The sequence below is a fragment of the Symphalangus syndactylus genome, chromosome 19 (genome assembly GCF_028878055.3).
Source record: "Symphalangus syndactylus isolate Jambi chromosome 19, NHGRI_mSymSyn1-v2.1_pri, whole genome shotgun sequence".
Taxonomy (NCBI): Eukaryota; Metazoa; Chordata; class Mammalia; order Primates; family Hylobatidae; genus Symphalangus; species Symphalangus syndactylus.
Window position 1 is genome coordinate 35,722,826 of NC_072434.2, and position 18,073 is coordinate 35,740,898.

Below are 18,073 nucleotides of genomic sequence, written 5' to 3' on the forward strand. Positions count from 1 at the left end.
TCTATTACTCTCTCTAAAAGTAAGATAAAGGGGAAAATAATTTTAAGTAGTAAACTCTGAATTCTTCTATATTCCTTGCTTTCTTGCTCCCCAATAAAACCCAAAGTCCATTCATTTTCCCCTAAATTAACAGCCTGTTGATTTTGCACGCTTGGGTATGAAGACTTTGGCTTATTCTCATGACCAACAATCAATCTTATTGATTGTCTTTGGATGAGCTCTAATGGTACACTAAATTCACATATTTTACATCTAAGATATTAAATGGTTAACAAAAAGAAACTTGACAAAATGAAACACAAAGCTGCTTTTGTTAGATAAATTAATAGTAATAATATTTAGAATCATGAACTCTTTATATTGGACTACTACTAGGGTGTATGCTAACTAATCTAAATAAATTAATGTCACTTACACTGACGTCATTAACTTTCAAGGCCAGTTACAACAGAGATACAACATAAATTGTGGTTGCTTTTATTAAAAGACATCATCTCCATCTTTCTATATCTTCTTGACAAAATATGACATTTAACTAAATGAAGTGCTATAATTTTCTGCAAATGTGAAATAAAGTCAATAGTTCTAATCTTTTGCCTAGCATTTATGCTCTAATATTTTGTGAAAGGCAGTATCCATATTTCAGTCTCAAAAATAGGACATTATTCACTATTTAATTACCTTAATAAAGTCATATTGCATATATCCAATTATTACATTAGGGATTCTCCCCTCCTATCAAAAGAACTTTATGTAGACTCCTCGCAAATTTTCAAATCTTGTTATGTTATATATAAAACAAATCTTCTACTTTAGTATTGATAGTATAACATTTTTATCAATTTAACAATTCTACTTTGGCAATCTTATAGACTAATTTAGGAATACATACTTTGATAACAACACTTACAGGTTTAAAGTACTCAATATTCCAAGTCAGCCTGAAAAGATTATTTTGTTTACTTTGACCTTGTTGAAGTACATACCTAGAGACAAGAAAAACTATATTATGTGTAATATATTGCAATTTACTTTATATTAAATCTCTGAAAATATAATTCATTATTTCAAGAATGGTAGGTTTTGTGTTATGCTAAATAAGTAATAAAAGGAAGTATATAAATTTGGAGAAAGGCACGGGAAGAAAAGAACTGACAAAATGATTTTAAAACACATCTAAGAGAATGCACAGGTAGAAATGCCTATATGTACTACAGAAGGAGTGATTGGAGACATGCTTTTTATCATAGTAAGCATACAATAAAGCTACAGTTATTAAAATGCAGTATGGAATTGCAAGATTGTCAGATGGATGAATGGAACACAAGAGATTTAAAAAAACATATCCTTGTGCCCCATAATAATCATATAGTATATGATATACTAAACATAACAAAATAATGCCAAAAAAAGTCTATGGGGGATTGTGTTATTACAAATGCAATGTATTCAAAAAGATTAATGAGTTAAATATAGAGGAATAATATAAAAATTAAAATATCAATCCATATTTAACTGATATTGGTAAGAATGAATTTCAAGAATATACTACCCAAAGCAATCTACAGATCCAATGCAATCCCTATCAAAATACCAGTGACATTCTTTACAGAAATAGAAAAAAAATCCTAAAATTTATATGGAACCACAAAAGATCCCAAATAACCAAAGCAATCCTGAGCAGAAAGAACAAAGCTGGAGGCATCACATTACCTTACTTAAAATTATACTACAAAGCTACAGTAACAAAAACAGCATGATACTGGCACAAAAATGGACATATAGACCAATGAAACAGAATAGAGAACCCAGAAATAAATCCACCTATTGCAGTTCAATTCATTTGCCACAAAGTTGCCCAGAATATACACTCAGGAATGGATAGTCTCTTCAATAAATGGTTCTGGGAAAGCTGAATAACCACATGCAGAAAAATGAAACTAGACTGCTATCTCTTGACATATATAAAAATCAAACCAAAATCAATTAAAGACTAACATCTAAGTCCTAAAACTATAAAACTACTAGAATAAAACATTGGGAAAACACTCCAGGACACTGATCTGGGCAAAGATTTCTTGAATAAGACCACAGATGCACGGGTAACCAAAACAAAAATGAACAAATAGGATCACATCAAACTAAAAAGCTTCTGTACAGCAAAAGAAATAATCAGCAAAGAAAAGAGAACTACAGAAATGGAGAAAATATTTGCAGACTATCCATCTGACAAGGGATTAATACACAGAATATATAAGATCAAATAACTCAATAGGAAAAACAATCGGATTTTAAAATGGGCAAAAGATCTGAATAGATATTTCTCAAAAGAGGACATACAAATGCCTAACAGGAATATGAAAAAATGATTAACATCACTAATCCTCAAAGAAATACAAATTAAAACTACAATAAGATTCAACCTTACCCCAGTTAAAATGGCTTTTATCCAAAAGATAGGAAATAACAAATGTTGATGAGGATGTGGAGAAAGGGGAACCCTCCTACGTGATTGCTTGGAATGTAAATTAGTACAGCCACCACAGAAAACAGTATGGAGGTTCCTACAAAAACTAAAAATAGAACTACCATATGATCCAGTAATCCCACTACTGTGTATATATCCAAAAGAAAGGAAAATCAGTATATTGAAGAGATATCTGTACTCCCATGCTGATTGCAGCACTATTCACAATAGCCAAAATATGGAATCAATGTAAGCATCGATCAACGAATGAATAAAGAAAATGTGATACCTATATACTATAGAATGTTATTCAGACATAAAAAAATAACGAAATCCTGTCATTTGTAATAACATGACAGGAACTAGAACTAGAGGACATTATGTTAAGTTAAATAATCCAGGCGCAGAAAGACTAATATTACATGTTCTTACTCACATGTGGAACTAAAAACAGTCGAGTTAATGGAAATAGAAAGATATATGATGGTTACCATCTGCTGGGAAGGCTAGCGGAAAGGGGAAATAAAGAGTGAATGGAAAATTGGTACAAAAATACAGTAAGATAAAAGGAATAAGATCTAGCATTCAGTAGCACAACTGGGTAACTATAGTTAACAATAATTTATTATATATTTCAAAATAACTAAAAGAATGGAATTGGAATGTTACTAACACAAAGTGGTGATAAATGCTTGAGGGGATGGATATCCCAATTACCCTAATTGATCATTCCACATATGATTGTATCAAATTTGACATGTACCCCATACATATGTACAAGTATTCTGCATCCATAAATAATTAAAAATAAAAATTTAAAAAACTAATATGAAAAAGAGAAAATATAGTGAACAAAATTTTAAAAATTATAAGAAAGAATAAAAACAATGGAAGAAGCTCCTACATAAATATTTGATATAATAAAATCATCAGCAACAAAAGTCCCAATACAAATGACATATTAGGTCATATTTGCAAAAATAAGACAAACTTTAATATTCTTAAGACATAAAAAGCATGTTTATTAATAGGAACATCTCAAATAATCCAATTAAAAGTAGTTTAAAAAATCAATATATAATAAGCATGACAAACAATTCAGTCTCACAAAGGAAGAAAACTGAAGCATAAATGTGAGGTTTTTTTTCCTATTATATTGTATAAAATTTTTTTTTTTTTTTTTTTTTGAGACGGAGTCTCGCTCTGTCACCCAGGCTGGAGTGCAGTGGCGCGATCTCGGCTCACTGCAAACTCCGCCTCCCGGGTTCACGCCATTCTCCTGCCTCAGCCTCTCTGAGTAGCTGGGACTACAGGCGCCCGCCACCACGCCCGGCTAATTTTTTGTATTTTTTTTTAGTAGAGACGGGGTTTCACAGTGGTCTTGATCTCCTGACCTCGTGATCCGCCCGCCTCGGCCTCCCAAAGTGCTGGGATTACAAGCGTGAGCCACCGCGCCCGGCCTCCTGTATAAAATTTTTTTTACTTTGTCTTTAATATTTTTTCCTGCCAGCAAAGGCATGTAAAACAGAGAATCACATATATAATTAGATATAGTAATGTAAACAGGTGAAGCTTCTCTAGAAATCAATCTGAAAATATTTACTAAAAGTCATAAAATGATACACATCTAGAAACCAACCTAAATAAATAATTAAAATGTGATTAAAGATTCATGTGCAAGGATAATGATTGCAGAAAAAGGTGGCAAGATAGCAATAATCTAAAAGTTGAAAATAGAGCATTGTTAAATAAATTCTCACATATCTGTATACAGAGATAGTATATATTTTCATTTTATTTTATAAACATATATCTCTTTTATATTTCTTGTATTGTATGTCTTTATAATTATGTTTTTTAAATATTTAATGGCATGAAAAAATGCTCATAATACAGTTGTAAGTAGAAAGAAACAGAATGCAAAACTACATGACCCTGGTATAGACACACACACACACACACACACCCCGCAAAAAAAGACTAGAAGAAAATACCAAAATATTAACAGCTGTTGTCTGGAAGTACTGCATTTATAAACCAAATGTTCATACGTTTTACAAGTATATATTCTTAATCACAAATAATGAGTCAACATTTAAAAACTACTGCAAAGTATAATGATTCTTTTTAAAGGTACAAAGTGATATTCCAAAACCTCCTCCAACTCATTAAGGTGGTGGAGCCCTGATTCATATATAAAATGATGGCTTTGACATTTTATACCCCCATTGGTGAAATGAATAATACAGTGTCTTCCACCACTAGAACCAGTTTCTAAGCTATCATCTTAGAGTCATCAATTGAAACCCACCTCCCCATTGTTTCTCATAGGTCATCAAATTCATAGTCACCCACTCTGGTGCAGTAATACTTCATTATCCTATGCTTGGATTACAATACATTTCTCTTAATGTTAATTCCTTGCCTTCCATTCTCCAACTCATCCTACTTTCCATTGTCAGATTAATCATCCTAAAATTCCAATTTCATGAAGTCATTTGTCTGCTGAAATCCTCCACTGATTCTCCATTTCCTATTGTCCTATCTTAAACTCTCTCCTTAAGCCTTTCTAAGGGAGCTGAATATCTGTCACTTCTAATCAGATCACTCCAGCCCCTTAGATGTGCTCATTGCCATCTCTGTGCTGTTTTCACCCTATTTCATTTATTACCCTGTTCATTAATTCCAGTATGCACCAATCTATTCTTATATTTATCCCCTATAATACACATACTTATATAAACTTAAATTAATGACTATTTAATAGTAAGTTTCTCAATTCCACTCCAAGTGGCTCTTGTGAATAAAAGTCTTTGCCCCAAAAAACCAAAATGTTATGAGAGATCAGGAACTGTATTTTCCCACTAACTGCTGCACACAGCACACTGCACAGAAAAGAGTTCACGAACAGAGTGCACAAAGGAAGCAGCTGGTAAAGGGTAAGAAATTCTCATTCTGTAGCTTTGGAGTCTTGTCCCATCTCACCATTTCTTAACTAGCACTTCCCTAGCCAGGTCGTGGGCTGTGCTCATTCCACATATTATTTAATTTGTTGATAAGATTTTATCTCATTGATACTTGTTTCTTTGTCTGAATATCTTTACTCCCCAAAAATAGATAAAGTATGAGAGCACTTTGAACATGTAAGGTTTTCTATATATTTAAGAGTTATTATAATAACCATTATTGGTCTTGAGAGCAGTTTAATCATCATATGATAGAGAAAAAAACAGATATGCTGTCAGAGGACCTGGGCTCTCACTGATTCCACCTGGTTGGGAGATCATGAACTGTTCCATTTAATCGTTATGAATTGCCACTTCTTAATCTATAAAATCAAAATAATAACTCCTTCTCTCTCATAGCATTTCATTTATTCACCTACAAAAAAAATCCTACATACTCATATTTTGGCCAGCACCTAAATGACAATTAGGACCAAATGATTAAAACAAAATAAACACAGACAAAGAACAGAGTTCTAGTCACAAGGAGTTCACAGACAGTGAAAGCAATATATATGTAAGCAAAAACATACAGTATACTATGATAATTGCTGTATTAGAAGAATTGACTGAGTCCTATGCACTTTAGCCATATGTGTGGAAGTCAAGAAAGATAACACTTGAGCTGTGTTTAAAGAGTGTTTTGAGTATTCCAGGCACAGGGAACAAAGCATATTTATTTGAGGGTGAGGCCAAAGTGCGGCCCAGCAATCTTTCCATACTGCCACATTCAGAAGCTTTTCTCTTTTCTTCAGAGGCGGACTTTTAATCGCCCCACTTGCCTGACTCCACTACCTCCATATTTTTATCCTCACAAATTAACCTTGACTCCTAATTCCTATAAAACTTCAAAGTCATCACATGAATACTTCCCTAACTTCCTTTTTCCATACCTAATGATAAATCTTCGTCTGCTGCCATTTTCCCCCAGCGTGGACATTTCAATACTGTTCCCCACTTGTGTCTTTGATTCCTTTCCCACTTCCCATCCTTACAGCCTTCCCAGAGATGTGACTTCATCCTATATCTCATCTCTCCTCTCTTCAGTAATACCTTCTTCATTAACGACTCCTAGCCATCAGTATGTACACACGCTTGTCTCTTCTATTAACAACCCGCCCCCGACCACCCACACACACAGTTTTCCTCTTCCCCACATCCTCTTACAGATACAGTCCATCTCCTTCCCTGAACAATCTACAGAAATGTCTCCTTTTTTTTTTTTTTTTTTTTTTTTTGACTTCCACTCATCCCTCAAACCACCCTGGTCTGATTTCTGCCCTCACAGCCCTATTGAAACTGGCCTTGTCCAGTTCACCAAAAAACCTCCTTGTTGTTACATATCTTCAGTTTTCATAATACTACACACTTCCTTTGTTCTCCTCCTTTCCCCTTGATAGCATTCTTTAAAGTACTATTTATTCCACTTCTCTTCTCAGGGTGTACCCTCTCCATTCATGGTTTTAATGATCATTTACTTGCTAACTCCCAAATCTCAGCCTCATTTCCTTTCTAAACTTCAGACCCACTGTATTGTTCTTGTCCTGCTCAGGACTCTGACCTTTATTGAGCTCATTAGAATCATTTAAAAGTTTCTTTAAGCAGGAGACTGATTGAATCATCTTTGCGTTTTAGAACTATTACTCATAAAGATGTAGAAAATACATTAAAGGAATAAAAACTGGAGTCAAAGGGACTAAGAGATCTATAAGGCAAGCAAGAGAATGTGGTAGAGAATGGAATGCTATATTAGGTATCCTTACCTTGAACGGAGGACTGGAGTCACTTGGCCTTGCAGAAAAGTCAAAGGAGATTATGAGATCAACCCCTCTCTGAGGTCTCAGTATCAAGGGATATGGCAGGTTAAATGTGAGCCCACTGTCCACTACATGAATCTTTTTACTTTTGACATCCAGAGGCTCATATATTCGCTCAAATTCATCAGGATCTTAAAAACATAAAAGAAAAACAAGAATGAATTACATGATCATTCATCAGTATTTATCATCTAAAAATGTTGATTTCAAATTTGAAAGAATTTCATATGATCAGGCCCTCAGGCTTTGGAGACAAATAGAGCTGGGCATGGAACCAACTTTAGCAATTGTAATTATTACCTTTGAGTCTTAGTTTCTTCGTCTGTAACATCAGGATAAAAGTAATTATCAAATAAGGTTGCTGTGAGGATTTATAGGGACAATGCATGGAAAGCACTTAGCTCAGGTCCTGGTATTAACTCTAAGCTATGATCACTTTAATAGTATTATCTTACATTACGTAGGTCTTTACAGGTTTCTAAATGTTTCCTCATGCATAATCTTGTTTAAGTCTTATAACCGACAAGTGAGGCAGAGGACATCTGTAAATGGAGGGTGAAGCCAATGAAGAGTCATCTCGAAGGTGGCATAGCTGGGAGGTGGCAGACTCTGTATGGTTCCCAGGCTGCCTCTCTTGAGGGTGAGTGTGCATTCCGCCAAAAAGTGGGAGTTCAAGGAAATCATCCAGCCAACACACCAGCAAATATATGTTGGCTACTACCATTCAGATATGATTCCAGATGCTGAACAAGATAGATACATGCTCTGCTCTGATAGAGCTCATATTGCGAGTACACCGCCAATAAGTAAATAAATGTATTAAGAGGGCAATTCATAAAGTGATAAATGCAAGGAAGAAAATGATCAAGGACACTATAACAAGGAGTAGCTTCAGGTAGATGGTCAGAGGAGATTCCTCTGAGAAGAAAACCTTACACTGAAATAAGAATAATGATATGGAACAGGCCATCTAAAGATTGGGAGGGTGGGATCCAGAAGTTACCAGGGAGAGGGAGGAGCTAGAGCAAGGGTCCCAAGGCAGAATCAGGCTGGGTGTGTTTGCAGACAGCAAGGAGCCTGCAGTCTGAGGACAGTATGGGAGGAGAACAGATGAGATGGCAAGGGGTCTGAAGAAAAAGAGGACCTAGAGCTCATTAATTTTATGAAATTAATACTGATAACACACTACTCTTCACATGTATGTGTGGTGCTCCTAATTCACTTGCCAGGAAAATAAAACATGACCAGAATTGAACTGGTTTGAATTGAACTGGATAAAATGTGATGCAGCTGTTGTGCTCTGTTCCCTTGTCCACACTCTTGTGTCCTCCTGCTGTTAAGAAGAAGGCTGGCAAAACCCAAGAGGGAGGCCTATGATAGTAGAATAAAGTGAAGATGGTCACACCAGATATGAATAAGGATCTCTGACTTCATACCTGTGTACATACACACATGCCCAGCACACAGTAGGAACCTAGTATATGTTAGTTTCCCTCCATATGTTTCTAAGTAAGAATAATACTATAATTCTCCTATAGTCAGTTTTATTTATTACATTTTAAGAGCATGAAATCAAAAAGGAAAGCAAATCTTTAAATTCTTCCTGTTCAATTAAATCCATAATCCTCATTATAAATAAAGGTTGAAGTAAAAACACCAATGAGACAGTCATAATATTTTATTCAGCGTAAAGTGAAAAAATAAGACTTTGGCATAGTTATTAATACTTTAAAGAAACATTAATATCCTCCTAACGTTCTACAGTTAACAAAGTCATGTTTCCTCACATCTATTAAAAATTCCCATTTCTAAAATACTGAATAACAAATAAATGTTACAAACGCTTACTAGTGATTCTTATAAATAAAGAAGAATAAATTTTATGGCTGAGGCAATTCATATTGCCCAGAATAGGTGAAGCAAAGAGGAAATTTGTGAGTGACGGTCTTGAATAAAACCAAATGTGCTAAAAATAAAGCTGTTTTTAAAGACAGCGATAAGGTAATATGGCTAAATAATAAAGGCTAGCTGTGTCCAAGGCTAACTTATAGGGCAATAAGGAGAGAGAAGAGAAATAGTTCTTTAAATAATTATCTGTAGATCAATTCTGTTTTCTTAATAAGTATTTACAAACAGTAGTGAGAATGCACTTTGCCACCAACCAAGATACTAGACTATCTATCACAGAACCTGGAATGTAAAGATGTAAGACTGAAATATATAAAGAGACTGTCGAGCCCAATTTTAATATTTATTCCTCTGAAATTTTTAGTTTAACAGTTACATATGTGAACATCTTAAAGGTAAAAATAGTGAGTCTTTGGCTTAAATTCATTTTTAAATATTTTACTAAGAAGTTATAATTCATTAGTTGGTTACTCACATTTCTCCTAATGGTGACTTCATTTATACTGAGTCTATTACGTATCAGAAATTTCATATATAAGATTTATTATTCTTATACGACTCTTACAAAGGAGACAGCCATTTTAAAGATAAGGAAATAATCTTACAAAGGAGACAGCCATTTTAAAGATAAGGAAATAATCTTACAAAGGAGGTAGCCATTTTAAAGATAAGGGAACTGAGGCTCACAGAGGTAAAATAAATTGTCTATTTTCAAACAGATAGTGAGAGTCAAGATTCCAAGCCAGGTTCACAAGGTCTAAGCCTTAAGCACGGTGTCACACTATTACTTTAGAAAGTGGCATGACTAAGAGGGCTTGAAATGAATAATATAAAAATAATAACTACAAAGTGGCTGGGTGCGGTGGCTCACTCCTGTAATCCCAGCACTTCGGGAGGCCAAGGCAGGCGGATCACGAGGTCAGGAGATCGAGACCATGCTGGCTAACACGGTGAAATGCCGTCTCTACTAAAAACACAAAAATTTAGCCGGGCGCGGTGGGGGGCGCCTGTCGTCCCAGCTACGCTGAGGCTGAGGCAGGAGAATGGCGTGAACCCGGGAGGCGGAGCTTGCAGTGAGCAGAGATCCAGCCGCTGCACTGAAGCCTGGGCGACAGAGCAAGACTCCGTCTCAAAAATAAATAAATAAAAATAAAATAACTACAAACTATAGAGTTTATCAGCACATAATCCTATCAATTATTAAAACCACATTAATATGTGTATTTTATCGCAATTGAACCTAACGTGTAAAAACACAATAATGGGAGCACAGTAGTCCCTACTTACTTGGGGGGATATGTTCCAAGACACCCCAGTAGATGTGTGAAACTGTGCATAGTACAAATCTCTACATATACTATGTTTTTTCTTACACATGCATACCCATGATAAAGGTTAATCTATAAATTAGGCACAGTAAGAGATTAACAACAGTAAAAATAAAAGAGAACAATTATAACATTATGCCAGCATCACTACTCTTACACTTTGTGGCCATTATTAAGTAGGAAAAAAAAGGTTACTTCAATACAGACATTGTGATACTGTGACAGTCAATCTGGTTAACTGAGATGGCCACTGAGTCACTAATGGGCAGGTAGCATATGCAGCCTGGACAGAGAGATGATTTGCATGTCAGGAGGAAAGGCATGAGAGTTCATCATGCCACTCAGAACGGCATGCAATTTAAAACTCTGAATTATTTATTTCTGGAATTGTTATTTTTTTCAAACTGTGGTTGACAGCAGGTGACTGTGGGTAACTAAAACTGAGGAAACTGAAACCTTGAATAAGGGAGGAAGGATTACTATAATTTTACATGCAATGATTTTCCCTAATCTAATGAAAGTATAAATATAATTCATAAAATTATTTTGGCTTCATAAACTCAGTTTTAAAAAAAAATAGCTCAAAGTGTAACCAAAAACAGATAATTTCTCTCATATTCTGTTTGGTTTGCTCGTTATCATCAGTAAACTGGTAGCATCCTTTTATCCTTTCTTAAATCCAAGAGTGAGGGCATTTGAGAGGAAAATCATGTGGACTGATTCCCAGCTTTAGTTTGTAGCTAAACACCGTTGTTCCCACCTTCAAGATAAACTGATGGTAAGTAGTGTTCCTTTTATTGTTTTACTTTATTTTTAAAACAATTTTTATTTTGTAGACAAATAGTAATTGTGTATATTTATGGGGTAAAATGTGATGTTTCATTGCATGCATACATTGTGGAACAATCAAATCAAGCTAATTAACATATTCATAACATCAAAATATTTATCACTTCTTTGTGGTAAGAACATCTAAATCCTCTCTCTTTTAGCTATTTTGAAATATACATTATTATTAACTGCAGGCACCATGCTGTGCAATAGATACCCAGCACTTATTCCTCCTCTCTCACTGAAACTTTCTACCCTTTGAGCAAGGTTGCCTCTTTCTCCATCTACTGCCTCCTCCCCAAATCCCCCCCCCAGCTTCTGGTAATCCTCATCCTATTTTCTACTTCTGAGTTCAACTTTTTTAGATTACACATAACAGTGAGATCATGTAGTGTTTGTCTCATTTCATTTAGTATAATATCCACTAAGTTCATCCATGTTGCAAAAAACAAAAAAACCAAGCCAAACCAGTAAGTAGTGTTTCCTAACTGTGTTGCAAAAAGCATAGTTATGCAAGATATAAACTGATGTCTCATATACAAAATAAGAGTGCCATGATTAAATAAGGTCATGTCTTAAGAAAGACAAAATTCAACAACTTAAAGTACTAGCCAATTACATTACGCATTCCCTATTCTCCTTCCTATGGCTCCCACGAACAGCACTTTATATGAAAATGCCAACCAATCCTCCAAATAACGCTATAACATGGGTACCATTGTTATTTTTATTTTATAAGTAAATTGAGGCTTATGCTACCTGACTGCCTAAGATTGCCTGCTAGTAAAGGGTCCAACTGAGATTCAAATATAAGCTAGTCTCCTTTTAAAGTACTATCCTCAAGCAGCTTTAAGTAGGACTTAAACTCAGTGGAGTATCTCATTGTATTTGAAGAAGGAGATCGAGTTGTAAATGTTCCCAACTTTATTTGAACTTAAACCCGATTTACTGTATAACATCTACTAAAATGTCATAGAGTATTGGATAAATGCCACTATGGAAAAATATCCTCCTATAATTTAAAACATACAAGGTTTCTAAACTTGTGAATGAATTAATGCAGTTGTGGAAACATAACTGTTTTAGAATTATGTAACATTTCCTTAAAGCAGGTCAGTTTTGGATATTTGTAATGACCATTTTATAAATACATCACATAGATTCAATGTATAAATATTTGGATGTCTGTGTTTTGAACTCTAGCCTAAATTAACTCATGTCTTTATTTCTTATTTCCAGATGGTGTGTCACAGTAAGTAGGATAAACACAAAAGTAAACAGGAAAGAAGTCATATGACTAATAAAAAGCTCTCCGAAATTTGTTTCTACAGGTACACAACTATTTTGCAGTAAACACATGAGCGGAATTTTCTCATATTATAATTTCTTCTGTTTACAAAATACAGTCTACAAAGTTAAGTAGTAGGCACAAAAATAGCGCACTTTTACTGATCTTAGGTTGAGAGATTGCTTTAATTCTAAAACACCCACATTTTAATTTATATAAACAAAATCATCATAGTTAAACAAATGTAACATTTTTCCGACCTAATATCTAGATTAGATAAAAATCTTTTTTTTTGGCACGGGGGTTGCAAAATTTAAAAAGAAATGTGCTTAATTAATGTTTTAAATAAGTTGTGGCTAAAAGTTTTAGTTGGCATTCTTTAAAAGAGGAATTTTAAGGAAGACCTTATGAACCAAAATGATCACAATTTGTGATAAATGTTTTAACTTTTCATTCCAAACATATGATTATTCTAAAAATTGGAAACAACCAGAGAGAGGTAAACCAGATCTATCTTTGTAAGGACTCTTTCTGAAAAAGCACTAGTTCATTCAGTAAATTCAGTCTAAAACGAAATTATTTTTAGCAATGTTGGCCTGTAAACATAAAGTTGAATGAATCTGTGAACTGACTGAACTGACTAAATTTTTTAATGAAATCAATACCCCATGTACATTTTTTCAACTGAATACATAAAAATGAAAAAAAAAAGTAATTTAAATGAAATACACACAATGAAATAAAATGTAAAGTTCTTCCCAAACATCATTAATTTAAAATAATTTTAGCTTAGAATATTTTGAGGTATCTCAAAAAAATTGGTTTATATAATACCATATTTGAAGATGACTGATAGTTTATATTTCCTTATGTTATTTTATGAAAACTGTCTATAACTCTTCTTTCAAAGGGCACTAAATGAAGAAAGGAGTCAACAAGGTGGTATACAACTATTATTCTCCAAATGTGAACACCCACAATCAACTCATATTCTTTTTTTTTTTTTTTTTTGAGATGAAGTCTGGCTCTGCTGCCCAGGCTGGAGTGCAGAACTGAGCACATTATAAGTACTCAGTAAACCTAAGTGAATGAAAGTGTGAACAAAAGACAGAAGGAAGATGAAAATTCCTCCTCTCTCACTGAAACTTTCTGAAGTAATTTAAAGGAAGAGGCATACATCCTAAAGTTGCCAAATTTAGCTAAAAAAATACAGGATGCCCGGTTTAATTTGAATTTCAGATAATCAACAAATAATTATTTAGTGTACGTCTTAAATACTGCAAGAATTATATATAAATTATTCATATACATATTTAAAATTCAAATCTAACTGGGTATTCTGTATTTTATCTGGTAACTCCAATACCACCAAATCTACATAAAATATTGCAAAACTACCAGGAAGTTGTTAAAATGTGGAGTGTAGACCTCATGCTGTGAAAACTACATAGGGAGCTGGTGCAATCCAAGTAATAATGTAAAACAAATAGAATAAAGTATACACAAAGAAAACTTCCATTTTTACATAAGCAAGTGGATGACTAAGAAAACCAAGGGCTAAGGGGAATGGTGTGTGGCCAAGGGAAAGGCTTGGAAGCAATGTCAAGAAACCTGTGTCCCAATCTCAGCTCTGTTGAGAAATTTTAGGCAAAGATGACAGAATTATCTTCTTTGATCTTCGCTTTCTATAGAGTAAAATAACTGAAGATTCTCTATATATTGACATGCTCTATGAATTTGTAGTTTTTTTAAGCTCATCATCATTAATCTATAAAGCATACGTTTCTAGAAGAGACATATTTAATTGGTATTGAGATGGCAATAAGCATAGTTACGTGACTAAACAAGAAAAATAATGTCACTGAATGTATGGTTAAGTGTATTTTTATTTTGGATGAATTTAAAAAGAGATATTGACTTTATAACAATTAGAATTTCATTATAGTTAGTATAATAGTTAATATGCTATATAACGTAGGGAATCCTGTTGGGATTACCAGTATATAATCAGACATACCTCATATCCTAGAGTTTGATGCCACAAACATAACACAAAATATAATGAGTTTGCACTAACCTTGTTTAAACAACAGGGGTCATTTTTGCTTCTGCAATACCTTTTAAGGGGTCAAGCAACAAATAGAAACAACAATACCAAAACAACAACAAAATCCAAAGCTATATCCTAAATTTCACAAGTATGTTCTAAGTATGATGCTTAAACAAAAGGCACTAAAAAATTTTTTGGAAATATCCCATTTAAGTTTTTACTGCATCTAATCAAAATGTCCTTAGACATAAATGATTGAGGAATGACATTTGGACATTAAGGAAAAGATGATGGTGTGGTGAAATATAAAAATTTAAGATAACAGAATTATCACCAAAAAATTATTGTGTATTGATTGGTCACCAAAGCAAATTTAACTTTAAATCTATAACAGGCATGGAACTGAAGACCAAAGGGAATTATTCTTGAGGATCTGGCTAAGTGACAAACCTGAAAGTGACAAAGTTCTTGCTGGGCAGTTTTAAGAAAGTTACCTAACCTTTCTGAGAACTGGAGAGACAGTTCCAATAGCCTAGTGAACACTACAGGCTGGCTTACTCAAGCCCTATGTTGCACTAGGGAGTCAGGGTAAGAATGTGTTTGCCAGATTCCCTTGCAGCTCCAGTTCTCCCGAGACCTGGCCTCTGCCAAAGAGAAACACTCACATAAAATCTGAAAAAGAAAATGAGACAGAAGCTACATTTCCACTATTTCTACTGCCAAGCACAGTTGCCAAGACATTTGCGGGGATGATTCTGAAGTGCTTTTTGAATCATTCCTGAAAGCTCAGCCTAAAGCTTGCTCCCTGAAGGTTTGGAACAATTTTATAAGCACCTAATTCCCTTCTTTAAATCCTTTTCAGAAAATAGGAAATAGTTTCCAAATTTCTGCAACTGAACTGTGACCAGTACAGAGAAGATCTAGTCTCCCTCAATATTTTTTTTATTTTTTTATTTTTTTGAGACAGAGCTTCACTTTGTTGCCCAGGCTAGGGTGAAGTGGCGCAATCTCGGCTCACTGCAATGTCTGCCTCCCAGGTTCAAGCAATTCTTGTGCTTCAGCCTCCTGAGTAGCTGGGATTACAGGTGTGCACCACCATGCACAGCTGCCTTTTTTTTTTTTTTTGTATTTTTTTAGTAGAGATGGGGTTTCACCATGTTGCCCAGGCTGGTCTCGAACTCCTGAGCTTGGGTAATCCACCAGTCTCGGCCTCCCAAAGTGCTAGGATTATAGGAGTGAGCCACTGCTCCCCGGCCGTCCTCCTCAATATTTTAATGAAAATTTTCTATACTGACATGTCTAGGCCATTTCCTATCCAATGTAAATTTTTCTTTAAAAAAAAATCCAGGCCAGGTATGGTGACTCACACCGGTAGTCCCAGCACTTTGAGAGGCCAAGGTAGGAGGATCACTTGAGCCCAGGAGTTTGAGACCAGCTTGGGCAACACGGCAAAAACCTGTCTCTACAAAATCTACAAAAATTAGCTGGGTATGATGGTGTGCACTTGTAGTCCCAGCTACTCAGGAAGCTGAGGCAGGAGGATTGCTGCAGCCCAGGAATTTAAGGATGCGGTGAGGCATGACTGTGCTACTGCACTGCAGCCTGGGCGACTGGGTGAGACCCTGTCTCAAAAATACAAACAAACAACAACAAAAAACTCTAGTCATTTAAAGCCCTTCACACATTAAATGCAGGTTGTCGTAACTGAGAATAAATGAGTAAGTGTTAATAATAATTAAAATGCTTCTCTCCAGAGAAGGAATAAAGATCTCCTGCAATAGCTCCCACTGATTATATTTTGTACACTTACCTGCTACAGCTGCATCCAGTTCATCATCATCAAAGGAGTCCTGTGTGGCAAAGTCACTCAAAGGAGACAGTGGATAAGATGTATTGAGATTCAAGCCCAGCATGAAGTTGTGTACCTTCCCAGCACGTCCTTCTCTGGTATTGAATAAAGCTGAATCACTCACCAAGGCCATTATCATACGATGAATCCAACTTGCTTGATTATCACTTTGATAGTCACTTCCCGCATCTTCATTTTCAGTGCCTAGGGAAAAATAAAAGATCACTATACAGACTCCAAAATGCATGTTTAAAAGGGGATCTTTGGGCCGGGCACGGTGGCTCACGCCTGTAATTCTAGCACTTTGGGAGGCCGAGGCGGGCGGATCATGAGGTCAAGAGATCGAGACCATCCTGGCCAACAAGGTGAAACCCCGTCTCTACTAAAAATACAAAAAAAAAAAAATTAGCTGGGCATGGTGGCGTGCACCTGTAGTCCCAGCTACTCGGGAGGCTGAGGCAGGAGAATCGCTTGAACCTGGGAGGCAGAGGTGGCAGTGAGCCGATATCGCATCACTGCACTCCAGCCTGACGACAGAGCAAGACTTTGTCTTTAAAAAAAAAAAAAAGGGGATCTTCTTTGGATAATTGAATGTTAAAATTAACAATGAGGCTCTATATTTGGTTTAACATGTTTATTTGCCTAAATTAATATTGCAGTTAATCATTTTTGGTCTTAAGTTGTTCTTAGTTCAGCTTTTACCTATAGTGCGTGTAAAGGGTATATTCTTGACAGTGCCACTTGGTCTATGCTCAGATTTCCAGGTAAATTTCTTTCATTTTCCCCCTTTCCTTCTTTCCTGAATTGCTTTCTTCCTTTTCTCTGGCTTCAAGTGCACGCACTTGCATGCACACATATAACTTACACACAGAAAATCCAGTGGTTAATTCTATCCTCTACATTTCTTAAGTTACCTTAAGAAATCTTACCCTGTTTAACAAACATTCAGGATTTCTGCAAAATGAGGAGAGAGAGCTAAAGGATTTAACATATATTTGCTACTAAATAAACACCCTTATGACCTGTTGATCTTATGACCTGTCATTTCATCCTTGCTTATAAAGTTTGAGGATTTAAAAGCCATTAATTTAAACAAATACCTAAACACTTTAAAATTCAGCAATCACCCCAAAGAAGCAGTTTTAAATGACTTTTTCCTTAAAACCTATGCATACACCATTACTCCTGAGAAACTATATTGTATGGTCATTTACAGCACTGGCTCCAGAATCAGACTGCTTGGGTGCCAACCCTCTCTCCACTATTTTCTAGTTACTTTCCCCTTCTCTTCCTCCATTTCCTCATTGATAAACCTTCTAAAGTTGTACGAATTAACTGCGTTTGTGCATTTATGTAATGTTCTTAGAAAAATGCCTGGCTCATATTAAATTCTTAATAAACACTAGCTAGCAGCAGAAACAGTTGTAGCAGCAGCAGCAGCAGAAGCATCATCATCATCAATCTTATTTATTCATATTCAAAATCAAAGAATAATTTATGGTAGTGTATAACTTCACCTGCCTAAACCCC

General features: G+C 35.1%; 1 protein-coding gene across 5 annotated transcripts in view; it reads right to left on the bottom strand.

Moving 5' to 3' along the window:
• The window catches only part of PLA2G4A (phospholipase A2 group IVA), a 174,464-nt gene that overhangs the window by 16,642 nt on the left and 139,749 nt on the right, over nt 1–18,073 (bottom strand). For all 5 annotated transcript variants that reach the window (XM_063613757.1, XM_055234361.2, XM_063613756.1 and 2 more), the window contains 2 exons: nt 16,505–16,747; nt 7,236–7,420 (listed from right to left, as the gene is read on the bottom strand). In XM_063613757.1, the coding sequence (XP_063469827.1) occupies nt 7,236–7,420; nt 16,505–16,747 (428 nt within the window). The remainder of the gene's footprint in view (nt 1–7,235; nt 7,421–16,504; nt 16,748–18,073) is intronic.